This window comes from Rhinolophus hipposideros (assembly GCF_964194185.1).
Source record: "Rhinolophus hipposideros genome assembly, chromosome: 5".
NCBI classification, from domain to species: domain Eukaryota; kingdom Metazoa; phylum Chordata; class Mammalia; order Chiroptera; family Rhinolophidae; genus Rhinolophus; species Rhinolophus hipposideros.
In genome coordinates, this window is record NC_138051.1 from 10,808,568 (window position 1) to 10,823,607 (window position 15,040).

A 15,040-nucleotide genomic window follows, 5' to 3' on the forward strand; every position below is an offset into this window, starting at 1 on the left:
TTACCCCTTGTGCTTATTGTGCATTACAATTATTTTCAAATAATTGTCATTCAATCATTTAATTATAAAACCAAACTGTTGATTTGCTCAACACATACAGCTCTTTGTATTCTAGTAGTTATCTGCTTATATAGCATAGTTGTTTGCTCAGACTCTAAAAATGAAATCGAATATGGAATTTACCCTAGTAAGCGTGCAAAGCATACCTCATAATCTTTTCTCTTCCTCTTTGATTGGATTAGACGCAGTGAGACCTCAGACATTGAATCGACTCTAATGATAAATAATAAAAAGCCACTTTGAAGGATAAATCTAAGTAAGATTATTTGCTAAGTTGGGAGGGAAAAGGTTTCTTTTGATGAAGATAGGCAAGTTGGAAATTCCTCCTTAAATATGCTACATTTATTCTTTATCCCTTTCTGAGACCAAGGTTTTAAAATCATTTTTGCTTTCCCATTGGTACGTATAGTTATGGTTTGTGGCATTTTTATGAGAAATATATTGATTATTCCCTTATTTTTTGTCACCCCCTCCCAATTTCTCTACTGGTTGTAATGAATTTTCCATATCTTCCCCTTCACATTCTGCAGATAATCTAGTTTAGTTCATTTTTTTTCACCCCTATTTGATCTGCAAGGAATAATTTCTTCTTTCTAACCAACCAACCACCAGCATAACAATACACTACCTATTATCTTTAAACCCCAACCATCTGGGGTCCAGAGGCATACTTGAATTCCATGACACATTCAATCCATTACTGATAGGAGCTACTGCCTGATTAGAACAAAGATCTGAAAAGTTCATTAGTAAAACAGACTATGGGAGACTTGCCTATACATGAAAGAGGTAGAAAAAATGTTTTTTTATTAGCATGTTCAAGGTAGTCAAGATTTTAACATTTAAATCCTCACAACAACCCTGTGAGGTAGGTAAGTCATTGTTTTGTGATAAACTAGTATTTCAAATAAAGTACAATTTCTAAAAAAAAAATATGCATTTTGTTAATGATACCATTTATGTATATGCTAGTATTTGTTTTTTGATACCTTGATTCATGCGATAAGGTGTCCCCAGAAAAAGTTCACTGTAAATCAAATCCTATTTAAATACATGTGGGAAACTATTTAAACAAATCCTGGGGATATCGGATTTTTTTGTAAAATAAATCACTATTTTTAAATCTTACATAAAAAAGGAATTTTCATAGTATTTGCTCAAAGTGAGGCGTTCTCAGCAACGTTTCACTTACATTTATCCATTCTTCAGTAAGTTGTCTCAATATGGCACCATGCGAAGGTAAGACTTAATTTACTGAGTTAAACCTTAGAAATTTGGTATGTGGCAGTGAACTGTGGTGTCATGTAGAAATCTCCAGATGTACTGAGTTCAATTTCAACCGAAAACCTAATAAGGTGGATTGTCTGTTGAAATGTAAACAATAAAAAAATGGTGATACAAAAAGTATTTTCCTTTGAGAATAGTACTTAATTTTTTCCTTTAAATTATAAAAAGAAGAGAGATCTTAGGATCTTTGAAAAGAAACAATATTCTGATAACTATAAAATTCTAGTGATTTCTATTGCAAATCAAAACCTCATGCTGCCAATTTACTACTTACAAAGGAACCAGGAGATGTTACTCCAAAAATTTAAGTTTTTGTTTCTCTGTGCCAATATGACTTACTAAGAAAACTATTCTCAGGTACCCATTTCCTCCTAAGTATATGTTTAAAGTACATTTCTATTGTAAATCCAACATTAGTAAACATCCAGTTGCCTACTTTTTTTATAGGTGTCTTACTTGCAAAATAATTTTTTTATTGGAAAATTTCCATTACATTTAATTATGAGATAAATGTTTAGATTAGTTATACAACTTATTTGTAATAATAACTTTAAGTTTAGGAACTTAGTTAACACTTAAAATCTGCTGGTAGTTAATAATTCTTCAGCAAGTGGTTAAAAGAATCTGCCATTATAAAGACATAATTCAAGCCCAGAAAAACATTCTCACCAAAAATATTTTTAAATTGCTTCAGGGAAATTAGGCAAAACAACAAGTAAAATAGACTAAGCCATCTATAAACTTGTACATTCAAATACATACTTGATGCAACAGTGCACTTTGGGTTACAGCGAGGTAGGGCAAAGAAATGCAGTCAGATACGTTTTGAACTGTTCAATTTATATAAACTGAAACATTAACTTGTACCCAGGTTTAATTTGGATATCCATTAAAAAAAAAAAGAAATTGAGAATTCAACTGACAAAGTATTTTCTTGCATTCAATGGCAGAATTGTAAAAAATCTTTGAGGTACATATAAATAAAAAAATACAAAGGCTAGAGGATATATTTCATTTCAACATAAAATATGCTTGTATAAAAATAACCCAGGATATAGAAAAAGGAAATGTCAATGTTTTTGCATAGATTCTCTATATAAAACATTTACCTGGGGCTAACCACTGGAAAATACATCTCTGAAACTAGTATAGTTGAACTATTTCCTTGGATACCAAGTACACACAAAACCATCTTGCAGAGCATGGGCAGGAGGGAAAACAATGTAATTTAGCATCAGTCTATATTTATTTCTCTGTTGCTCGAATATAAACTAATGATGACAAGAGGAGAAACTCTGGGGGTTTATTTAACAAAATTAAATTCACATTTCTGAGGCCATCATAGTGCATCCAATGTCCATCAATCTGGAAAGCTGCAGAATAATGATGTTCCTCTTTGTTAAATAATGTGGCACCTTCCAAAAAATACCTGTAAGTTCAATGACAAAGTGTAGCAGAAAGTTACAATACTTGTTCTTAAGATAAAACATTCCTTAAATTCTTAACTAAGGAATAAAAAATTGAGATTGTTTACATTCTATTCCTTAAAAAAGACACCCATCTGTAAAACTCATGTACTGTAATAGGAGTAAAATGTTTAAGAATTTTTTTAAACTGATGTAATTTACGAATTAAAAACATATGTCTTAACTCATAACCTGTATGGTTCTATTAAATAAGAGAAAAGACAAACAAAAACACATTCAAAGGCAAAAAGCTGAAAGAAACCTGTATGTCCTAACTTTGTATGCATTATCTATAATAATGACAGTAACATTTTCTTTTTAAATGATGACCTCATACTATATTTGGACTTGAAATACAAATAATAGCCAGCAGGTACTGGTAACTATGTACCAAGTACTACCTTAAACACTTTACATGTGCCATCTCATTAAATCCTCACAATAATGGCACCAGATAGATACTATGCTCTGTTTTACAGATAAGAAAACTGATGTGTAAACTGACCCAAGGTCACATAGCTTGTAAAGGGTGGGGCTGGGTTGGAACGCAATTCTGTCTATTCCGTAGTCCGAACACCTAACCACTATGTACACTGCCAGCGACTGACTGCCTGTAGTAGATTCTGATCTTCTTCAGGATACGTACATTTAGAGATAGCTATGATCTTTTCAACAGTATTTCTTTAAGGGCTGGTCAAAGTCGTAATAGAATAGCAGAAAAGTATAAAATAAATTTGTTTTTTAAAGCAAATAAACACCTACTTGTGATCAGATAAATCCAAGTTATAGGGTACATATGCTAGATCTTCAGATTTCCAATGCTGCATATTTAAGACAACAAAAGGGGGTGCCCCGTGGCAGAAAACTCGTTGGGAAAATTCTCTTAAGCCACCACACCTAAAATTGAAAAAGGCATGAACTTTATTACACTTGGAACAAAAACTGCCTTTTATCACTTCTGGGCTGTCTTTATTACTTCATTTCATAATAGCATAATTATTTTATGTAAGAGTAATGATGTGGCTATATTAATACTTTATATATCTATTACCAGAAGTTTACAAGCTGTGAGATTCTATATACAAGAAATGATACTTTTAAAATTCCACAAAAAGCTACTTTATCTAATAAAGCTTATATCTTTAATAAGCTTATATCTTATAAGCTTATAAAAGCATGTAACAGTCTTATGAACTGATATGAAAGCTTTTATTTGTAGATACATTTTTTTTTCTCTAAGATGATTTCAAAGGGAAGTAGTAGCAGGGAGTGGAATAATATGATTCTTACAGGCCTCTTTCGATTGGATAAAATTCCCTAATTGCTTCCTTTGCCATTAGGATGAAGCAAATTCTGTTTTCTTATTAGTACTAGATATTAAGCACATGGATCAGAATACAACAAATACAATTATACAGTAAAATCTTGATTAACCTGAATGCTCAGGGTACAGTATTTTGGTTAACAAACATTATTAACTAAACTAAGTTAACCAGAAAACCATTTTGTTTCAGTAGTTGTTGCTAAAATACATTAGTTCACTTTTAGAACCTAAGTACAATTAACTGAGCATATTTTATTATTTCCTTCTTCTGTGATTGATTAGCTGTAAGATCATCCTTCTAAATATTAATTCTCATTGTAAAATACTATAGATACAGAAAGTAAGAGATTGGGATGAATATATTCTTTCTGCCCCTTTGGATTTCCTTTTTTTTTTTTTTCCCTTTACTATGTTAAGTTTTTTTGGTTTTAATTTACCTCTTTCTCCTAAATGGAGAGTGCTGAAAATATCCAGTTAAATGAGGGTCCCGATTAGCTGGGTTATGGTTAACCAAGGTTTTATTGTACCTACTCAGCAGTGGGGAAAAAAGAAAAGGCATTTGCTTTTTATTCATCAATTAACTGTAACATTATATTCTATTTGATTTGATAATGACAACACAGAGTAAGATAGCATAGGAAACTAGAAGGTGTTAAGATTCCAAAAACGTTAGGCTTCCTAAATACTTACGAGTTGCTATTTCATAAAGAATTAACATCAAAAGAGCTGATCAGTCTGGGTTTCTTTAGAAACAACACAGAAATACTTTCATTTTAAATGAAAGTATCATATACTCACCCATGCTCTTCACACAGTTCAATCCTGGAACAGAATAACTCATCCACAGCCAGTCGTATTAAGTTCCCATGTGGAATTTCTTGAGGAGGACTACAACAATTGCAAAATGCATGTAAGAACTGTTTCAGCATTTTACAGGTAAATACATTACTGGGATAACAAAATTTACAGGTCAATTCATTATTAGCAAATCAAAGTATAGCCTCTGTTACCATCTTTGTATTTCTTGTAGATAGTATGGAAACCAGTTGAACTTAACGTTAACGCGCGAAGCTTTCCAAGAAACATTAAATCTTTCTGTAAACTGATCCTGAAATATGCAGTTGTTTTTACTTTAAAATTATTTCCAGAGGATTCAATGAGGGGATTCTTCAATGGTTTAGAGGGAAGAAAGTAGGATGCAGAATAAGGATAGTAGCCAATTAGTTACCAGACAAAATGTAAGTGGAAGCCATTGTTGGCCTCAGCTACCTGATTTGTTTAAAAAAGTTTTTTTTCTGTATACTTCAAAGGTTGTTTTAAATATAGGATTTAAAAAAAATAGGCAAAAGCTTTAAAATTTTATAGAGTATGATAAAAATATTAAGGCAGCATAAATATTAGTATTAATATAGGGTTATTAATATTTATAGTTTCAAAACATATGCAAATTAAATTACTAGTAAAAAAAAAGACAAAGTTCTGAAATGCTTTTGAATCCATGATGATTTAGAGTAACAGCACTTTTTCCCCTGATGGAGATTTCAAAATCGACATCCTCATATCAGCCATGCAGGAAAATGGACAAAATGTATGCCAGAAAAAGAGACATTAATTGCTAGACTCTAAAAAGGATAAAATATCTTCAGCTTTCCATAAGTAGTATATTAAAGTAAATATGGTATAAAGAAATGTGAATGTAGTACGTTAGGGTATGTGATGTACATCCCCCAAAGAGAACAATCTTATTAGGTTTTTTTCTGGACCATAGGGCCAAATACACTTTCCAACAATGTGTTTGGGTCTTTTTGTCCTGTTTTCTTTTTTTTTCCCTACTAGTAATTATCCCTTTTCCAGCTCATGCCCCTGGGGTGCTTTAAATATTTCCCAACACTCTACTAAGGCTTTTGGCTTTCCTCATTATCATTTACCACCTTGGAGGTCTGCCTCCTCTGAAAGGCAAAAATACATAGCAGGCAACCAGCACTTTGCCTAGTCTGTGAAAATGCCTGTCACATCCACATGCTCTCCAGGTATTAAGATTCCAAGTTTGGGGTTTCTGTCTATAATTGTGCCCTTCTTGTTCATGTAGAACTAGCCCACTACAATATATTGGAAACATATATTAGATACAGTATTAAGTGTTCTCTCTTTTTTTAAAGATTTTATTGGGGGAGGGGAACAGGACTTTATTGGGGAACAGTGTGTACTTCCAGGGTTTTTTTCAAGTCAAATCGTCCTTCCTTTTTTTCTTTTTTAATTAAATTTATTGGGGTGACAATTGTTAGTAAATTTACATAGATTTCAGGTGTACAATTCTGTATTACATCATCTATAAATCCCATGTGTGTTCACCACCCAGAGTCAGTTCTCCTTCCATCACCATATATTTGATCCCCCTTACCCTCATCACCCAGCCTCCACCCCCTTACCCTCTGGTAACCACTAAATTATTGTCTGTGTCTATGCGTTGTACTTTCAATCTTAGTTATGGAGGGTGCAGTTCAGCTCCAGGTCCAGTTGCCATTGTTAGTTGCAGGGGGCAAAGCCCACCATCCCTTGTGGGAGTCGAACCAGCACCCTTGTGTGGTTGAGCCATCTGGGACCTCAGCGGCAGCTCAGCTCAAGGTGACTTGCAGGGGGTGCAGCCCACCATCCCTGTGGGAGTTGAGGAATCGCACCAGCAAACTTGTGGTTGAGAGCCCACTGGCCCATGTGGGAAATGAACCGGCAGCCTTCGGCGTTAGGAGTGTGGAGCTCCACCCGCCTAAGTCATCGGCCCCTTAAGTGTTAAGAAGTTAAATTTGTGACACGAATTATCTATAGTCACATTAGTAAATTCAAAGCAAGAGCAAAATATTTTGCACACTGAATAATTCATTATTTTGCACTGAAAGTTATCAGTTGGTTTTGTAAATTTTTTGTTTCCTTAATTTTTTTATTCAATGACAGTTGACATTCAGTGTCATCTTAGTTTCAGTGTACAGCATTGTGGTTGGACTGAAGTAAACTCTAAGATGTCTGGATGTTTTTGTCATGGGACTAACTAGTGTCTTGCATTTGTGTGGTTGCTTTATGTATAAATAATTACACAGGGTCTACACTTCATTAAAAAATACTATTTCTGCTAAAAGTGACAAAACAGACTTTAGAACAACTTACTTTATATTAATTGTGCGCTGCTGATCTTCTTGCACTCGAGTTGGGCATCGCCAGTTGGAACAGTAACTCTCTTGCATGGTAGACATGAGATTTTCAAGATTTTTTGTAAAATTATCATGTTCATTCCCAAACAAATCAATTATTAATGAAGCTTTATGAACTTCAGATTTGTATTGCTGTTTTTCCATCTTGTCCCAAATCCAAAGCAGTTTCACAGTTGTAAAACTGTAGGTGTCCATTAAATAAAGAAAGCAGTCTACAAACTCTCTGCCTAAATGAAGAGAGAGTTCCCTGGGAAAACTTTCATTTTCATTAAGAATGACATATAGTAACATCAAGAATCCATCTATGGTGCAGGTATTTTTCAGTCTTATTTCGACATAGAGTGGTGTACAGGATACTGCTTTGCGGCCAGCTTTGATAGTAAAAACACCTCCCCAAGGAAGAACAGGCCTCCAAAATGAGCGATCTTGGTTATAGTTATTTTTAATTGATGCTTTGATCTCTTCAAACAGTGTCTTCATCCTGCATTTTAAGTTAAAAATAGAACACGTAGATTTGTGACTTCCTATGTTAAATGCATGATATGTTTAAATGAAAATAAAGCTAAAGATTTAAATTAAATTTGGTTAGATGACCTCCCAGTGTAACAAAAAATTTTTAAAACAGTTCAACCTATGCGGCATTTTAGGGGCAATATGCATGGTCTTTGAAAAGACCACTTAAGAAGCTATTAGGTTGGTGAATACATTCTTTTTGAGGTACAGAATGGCCATTTGATAGGCCTTTATATAATTATACTGCAGATTTTATATGTGACATAGGAAACCCCTATAATAAAAAATCCTAAATGAAAGTAAAGCTATTTAAAAATGCAATCTAAGTTTGGCTAGGGCTATTCCTAATGTAAACCTCTTCCACTCTCCAAAATACAAGCTGTGTTTGATTTTCTCGTTATAAGTGTAGTTTCACGAAACTGAGAGACTGTAATGGAATCCTTATTTGGGCTACAGAATAGTGGCCAATTAACTCTGAAAGACAAGTGAAGAGAACTTAACTAAATATTAGTACAGATAATACAAATATCATTTCTATGAAGTTTGGGATCTTTACTTGCAATTTAGGACCATGCTAGATATCCTATAATTTGAACTAGAGACCGTGCTGTGAAGATCTGATTCAGAACTTGCTAAGTATCCCGATTCCCTTCTCTGCATGTCTTGGGAATGAACTGAGGTGTCCTCCGTATTTAAATTGGCACCTGTCCTCCCTGAAACCTTGAGGATAGCGAAGTATTTTGTTTTTAACGTAAACGACAGTATTCTAATAAACATGTTTATGTCATATGTATGCTATGTAAAGCAAAATTTAAAAAAAATAAAGAATGTCTTAATGAAACTGAATTAAAAACTTGCTTTACTTTACTTGGGACAAAAATGTCTAAACTAAACACATCATAGGGTTTCCCAATATATTACTTACATGGAAAAGTATATTTTTATGAACATAGGGAAGCATCTGAGGAATAGGAAAAGAGAGGTGAGCTACTGAGGTCAGTGTCTTATTTTGACCCTCTTTTCAAGTGCCACACCCACCCAAGCACAACATTAATCTAACGCTCAATATTGCAGACCTATGTGTTTTATTTGTGTGAGAAATTTAGTTCACACCGACTTTGCAATACTAGCAGACTAAAAATTCAGTTCTACAATATATTAAACATACAAACAGAATTTTCTGCATGGAGACAGATACTGTATACTCTAAAATATTCAACATTGTATTTAGTCTGAAATGTAGATGTTTATAGTCAGTAACAGGTTAGCTTAGTCAACCAATCAGGAATAAGAGGGCGTGGCAAATTTGGAACCTAGGAAAACACAAACTGTTTCTTAATAAGAACGGACTCATTTCTGAAGCAGATTTGAAAAACCATAAGGCACTCTTTTAAATACTTTAAAATACTTTCATTTTAAATACTTTAAAAATGAAAATAACTTCCTTCATGATTTATTTGTTTAATTTTAAAGAACTTTGTAGCAATGTCATAAGAGCTTTAGTTCAGATTCCTAAATGTTGCATTGGAAAGAAATCGTAAATCTGTGTGGTTCTTTTCCAAATTATTTTTTGGACATGACTAAATGAAGAGTAACTATAGCTCTGTAAAGAAATAGTTATATTCTAAGAGAATTAAACTACAATTGTATACATACTGTATATATGTATACTACATATACTATACCTATATAATATGTATATATGATCTTCTTGCGCATATATATATATGTATAAATGAAACTAGCCTTGTTTTGGAAAAAAAAGGAGGGTAGAGAGGATTGGAAGAATTAGAGGGCACTTTACCTAATTTCGGCCTTAACATGGTGATTTCTCCCAAAGTAAATAACAGTAAAAATGACTAAGATGGAGAAATGGCTGTTAAAAAGCTTTACTTAAAATTGTTTCAAGATTTCGCCGCACCTTAGAATACTGTTCGTTAGGCACTGTATTAGGAGCCCTGGAGAAGATATTCTGCTGTCTTTATTCTCCTGCCTCAACAGGCCCTCCAGTTTGAATAAACCTGCTCAACTCCCCCGACCTCTTATTTCCTTGGCAAAACATTTTTTTTTTTTTTTTGCGGTCATTTCCAAGGGTACTCCACGCCGGCCGTGAGGACCAGACCCTTTGCCCAAAGCACTGAATGCCGGACGCCTTAAAAGTTGGGGAGTCCTAAAGGTCCCCTCTAGAATCAGCGCGCCGAAACAGTCTGAAAAACAGGCGCGCGCTGCTGCTCGAAGCAGCACCGGGCTTCGCTGCAGGGACCCGCTGAGCGCGGTGGGCACCCTCGGCGGCTGCCCGCGTTCCGACCACGCCCACCCGGCCCCAGGCCCGCTGCACCCGGGAAGGCCTGGCACAGAGGGCTGGCCCCGCTCCGCGGGCGGGTCCCCGAGGTGGGGCGCCAGGCGCCGTGTCTGCGTCCGTGCAGTGGCCCCGCAGAGCGCCTGGACTGCGGGCAATGAGCGGGAGGGCCGGGCCGTGGAAGGCGTTTCCACACCCGACAGTCTCCGTCCACTAGGAAGCCGACTCCTCGTACCTCCCCGGGGACCGAAAACCGCCGGTGCCGCCGCACCCGTCGCCGCCGCCGCTTGCTCATGGAGAGCCCGTGCTGCCGCTGCCGCCGCCGCCCCCGCCGCCTCATCTACTAGCACCGCCGGCTGTCTCGGCCGCTCCAGATATGAATGCTGGGCTCCGGCACGGCCTCCATCGCACCCGCCGCGGCGGGAGCCACAGCAGCTCCCGCGCCCAGGCCCGATCCGACCGGACCCACGGAGCCAGGACCGCGGGACGCGTAGGTTCTTATTACGGAGGAAGATTCGGCCTGACCTCCTCCCCCCTCCCCCCAGACCCCCAGTTCCCAGCCGCCTGACGGTGCAGATGCGCAGGCGCGAAGACGCCCTGGCCAAACGTGCGTGTGTCTGGCGTGTGTACAGCGTTCAGCTTCGCCCAATGGGAACCAGGATCAAGTGCGGGGGGCGGGACCTCGCAGAGAGGGGCGGGGTTACAGTGTTGCGGGTGGATGGAGCAGCCGGAAGTGGGCAGGCTTTGCACGGAGGCGGAGCTTTGTTGGCACTCGCGTTTGGCTATTTGCGGTTTGTACCATTTTGGGACCTTACTTGATTTTAATTTTCTTCTAGGTCTTGTATTCTCAAATTCTTAACTCAGAAGGGAAAGTTTTGTGTTTTCAATAAGTTATAATTGTTCAAGCTTTTGATTTAAATATATATTTAGGAAAAATTTGAATTAGTGTGTTAAATGATAGCGTTGAAGGTAATAATTGGCCAAAATGCTATAATTTGTAATGGAAGTTAAAGCCATTTAAATAAATAAGATAGCTTTGTCTCATTGTAGAGATGAAAAAAATTTTTTTAATTAAATTTATTGGGGTGACAATTGTTAGTAAATTTACATAGATTTCAGGTGTACAATTCTGTATTACATCATCTATAAATCCCATTGTGTGTTCACCACCCAGAGTCAGTTCTCCTTCCATCATCATACATTTGATCCCCCTTACCCTCATCACCCACCCCCCACCCCCTTACCCTCTGGTAACCACTAAACTATTGTCGGTGTCTATGAGTTTGAGATGAAATTTTTTTGTTTTGAAGATGATAGACCCCACACATTAAGTGACAGCAGGAAATTTAAGTTAGAGTTGCTATGCTAGAATCTGTGGGTTCAACCATTATTCCTGTTTAGTAGGCCCGAATTCTTGTCTCCTTTAAAGAGTCAAATCCCACATGGCTCTGCTCCCAAAGAACACAGGCCACCCTGGGAAACTACCTCCACCCGCAGTTAGAAATGGGTTGTTGTTGAGATTTTCTCACATCTAGCCATTCAACAAATAATGATTGTCTGGGAAGTAAAGCTTAGTCTCCGTAATACACAATTCATAGAGCTCAGCGTCAGCCCAGCACATCATTGTGGTCCTTATTCACAGCCCAGTCTGGCTGAGATTGGACCCCTTTTTGACTAGTGTGATGGCCAGCCAGGGCTATAGCAGGGACCTTCTTCATGCACCTCTCTCAAGGAGTTAGGGATGGAGGCTGAGAGAGAAGTTTGACTTATGGAAGATAATTAGTGCTGGTGGAGATGGGAAGAAATGGATGTCTCCTAGAACAGAGTGGGAGGAAAGATGGCTTTGCGCCGCCCCCCAACGACTAATAACTGTCAAAGTCTGCTCTTTTTAGTTTTCTGGTTTTTCTTATTATGGTATTTCACAGATGAGGAAACTGAGGCTCTGAGAGATTAAATACTGTGTCTGCGTTGAAATTCACATGCAAAAAAGTTCATTCTCAATATTAAAACCACCCTGCAAGTAGAAAGCCCGTTAAAAATATTTATAAATTGGATTATATGTTTAATTGACAACCTTTCTCAAGATAGGGAATTCATTTTATACTGATTGGGTCATTTTCTTCCCCCAAACAGACCCAATAGTGTGGTTGTGACCATTTCTTGAGAATAGCAGGGAGATGGCTCATTAAACTCTGCTGAGACTTGGCGAGGTGGAGGAAGCATGCATTGCTTGAATATTTAAATAACTCACAAACCTCATTAGGCCTTTACTGAGATTTTCATTCTGCTTCCTTTCTACTTTCCTCAAAATCTGTCAGCTGTGTTGCAGGGTTTTTTGAGATAGCTTTATTAAGATATAATTGACATAAATACATGGAATGTATTTAAATTATATAATTTGATAAGTTTTGACATACATATACCCCTTGAAACCATCACTACACTCAAGTGATTATATCCATCATCCTCAAGTTTTCCCGTGTTCCTTTGTAATTTTTTTCCTCCCAGCCCTCCCCGCCTCCTACACCTAAGCAACCACCAATTTACTTTCTGTCATTAAAGATTCATTTGCATTTTCTAAAGTTTTATATAAATAGAATCTGATGGTATGTATTCTTTTTTAGAGGTCTGGTTTCTTTTACTCAATATCATTATCGTGATATTCATCCACATTGTTCTGTGTATCAATAGTTCATTCCTTTATATTGCTGAATATGTTCCATTATATGGGTGTACCGCAGTTTATCCACTTATCTGTTGATGGACATTTGGTTGTATCTAATTTTGGGCTTTAACCAATAAAGCTGCTATGAACTTGTGTACAAGTCTTTATATGGACATATATTCCCTTCATTTCTTGGGTGAAAGTCTAGAATTGGAATGGTTGGATCACATGGTAGATGTGATCTACCATCACATGGTAGATGTGTAACTTTTTTTAAAAACTGCTAAATTGTTTTCCAGAGTGGTTATACCATTTTACATTCCCATCAGGAGTGGATTCAACTTCCATTTCCTCTGCATCCTCACCAGCACTTGGTGTGGACTGTCATTTTTAGTTTTAGCCATTCTAACAGATGTGTATTCATATCTTGCTATGGTTTTAATTTGTATATTCCTAATGATTTACGATTTTGAGCATCTTTTTACGGGCTCATTTGCCGTCTATATATCTTTTTTTTGGTGAAGTGTCTGTTCAGACTTTTGTTCCATTAAAAAAATTGGGTTGTTTGTTTTGTTTTTAGAGTTCTTTATATTTATCTGCAAATAAGTTCTTTATCGGGTATATGCTTTGTAAAAATTTATCTTTATCTTTTTATCTTTGTAAAGATCTCCCAGTATGTGGCTTTTCCCCCACTCTCTTAACAGTAAATTTTGAAGAACAGAAGTTTTCAATTTTAATCAAATCTAAACTATTTTTCTATGGATTGTGCTTTTGGTATCATTTTTAAGAAATCTTTGCCTACTCTAAGCTCACAAAGACCTTTTCCTATCTTTTCTCCTAGAAGTTTTACATTTAAGCCTGTATATATTCAGGTCTGACACATTTTGAGTTTATTTTTATTTGTGGTTTGAGGCATGGATCCAAGTTCATATTTGTTACACATGGATATCCAATTGTTCCAGCAACATTTGTTGAAAGCCATTCTTTTCCCACTGTGTTGCCTTTGTCAAAAATCAGTTGTCCAACAAACAACAAATGCTGGCGCGGATGTGGAGAAAAGGGAATGCTAGTGCACTGTTGGTGGGATTGCAGATTAGTGCAGCCACTATGGAAAACAGTCTGGAGGTATCTCAGGAATCTAAAAATGGAACTACCCTATGATCCAGTAATTCCACTCCTAGGCATCTACCCGGAGAAATCCAAAACTCCAATTCAAAAATCAGTATGCACTCCTATGTTTATTGCAGCACTTTACACAATAGCCAAGATATGGAAACAACCAAAATGCCCATCGGTAGATGACTGGATTAAGAAGCTGTGGTACATTTATACAATGGAGTATTACGCAGCCATAAAGAAGAAAGAAATCTTATCATTTGCAACAACATGGATGGATCTAGAGAACATTATGTTAAGTGAAATAAGTCAGAAAGAGAAAGACAAGTACCATATGATCTCACTTATATGCGGAATCTAAAGAAAAGAATATGTGAATGAACTAATCAGAGACAGTTTTGAGGACACAAAGAAAAAACCAAGAGTTGTTAGATGGGTGGGGGCGAGGGGGGTTGGGGATAAGGGGAAAGGTGAAGGGATTAGGAAGCAGCTGGTAACCACAAGATGGCCTCAGGGTTTTCTGAAAATTAATTTGGGGAACTTATTCAATAATGTTGTAAAGATTTTGTTGGGTATCCGATGGACATGCGTCCTATTTGGGAGACCACCTCAGAGATAATGTGGATGCCTGATCATGGCATTGTACACCAGAAGCTAAACATTAATGAATGCCAACTGTAATTTTATATATATAATGTGATGGCTGGGTGTGAGGTCGAGGGATAATGGATGGGGGAAGGGGAGTTCACAGTGTGAGGGATATAAATGATGAACGTCTAAGTATTACCTTGTCTTGTACACCTGAAACTAATAAAAAAAAATTACACCAAACAAAAAAAAATAAAAAATAAAAATAAAAATAAAATAAAATAAGCAATAAAAAAAAAATCAGTTGTCCAATGTCACTTTATAAACATTTTATTTAATATTTATTCATCATCAATTATATGTCACACAGTGTGCCAGCACTGGAGATATGTACTCATATCAGTAAGTGTTCTTAGATTGCAAAGACTAGAGAGCAGATATGGCTCTCTAGTCTTAAAATAAAAAATTTATTGAAAGGATGTGAGGTATAATAGAATTAAATAAAAAGCTGAAAATCAC

At 36.5% G+C, this 15,040-nt stretch overlaps 1 protein-coding gene across 2 annotated transcripts; it reads right to left on the reverse strand.

Annotated features, from left to right (window-relative positions):
- Nucleotides 1-836: 836 nt before the first annotated feature.
- Nucleotides 837-10,806, reverse strand: DORIP1 (dopamine receptor interacting protein 1). 2 transcript variants are annotated; one of them, XM_081048543.1, is made up of 6 exons: nt 10,388-10,806; nt 7,297-7,821; nt 4,936-5,025; nt 4,575-4,664; nt 3,576-3,710; nt 843-2,776 (listed from the first exon to the last, which is right to left on the reverse strand). In XM_081048543.1, the coding sequence occupies exons 2-6, from the start codon at nt 7,818-7,820 to the stop codon at nt 2,593-2,595; spliced, it is 1,023 nt and encodes a 340-aa protein (XP_080904669.1). In that variant the 5' UTR covers nt 7,821; nt 10,388-10,806; the 3' UTR covers nt 843-2,592. The 2 variants fall into 2 exon arrangements, with proteins under 2 accessions (XP_080904670.1, XP_080904669.1); XM_081048544.1 differs by lacking the exon at nt 4,575-4,664 and having other exon boundaries at nt 837-2,776.
- Nucleotides 10,807-15,040: the final 4,234 nt, after the last annotated feature.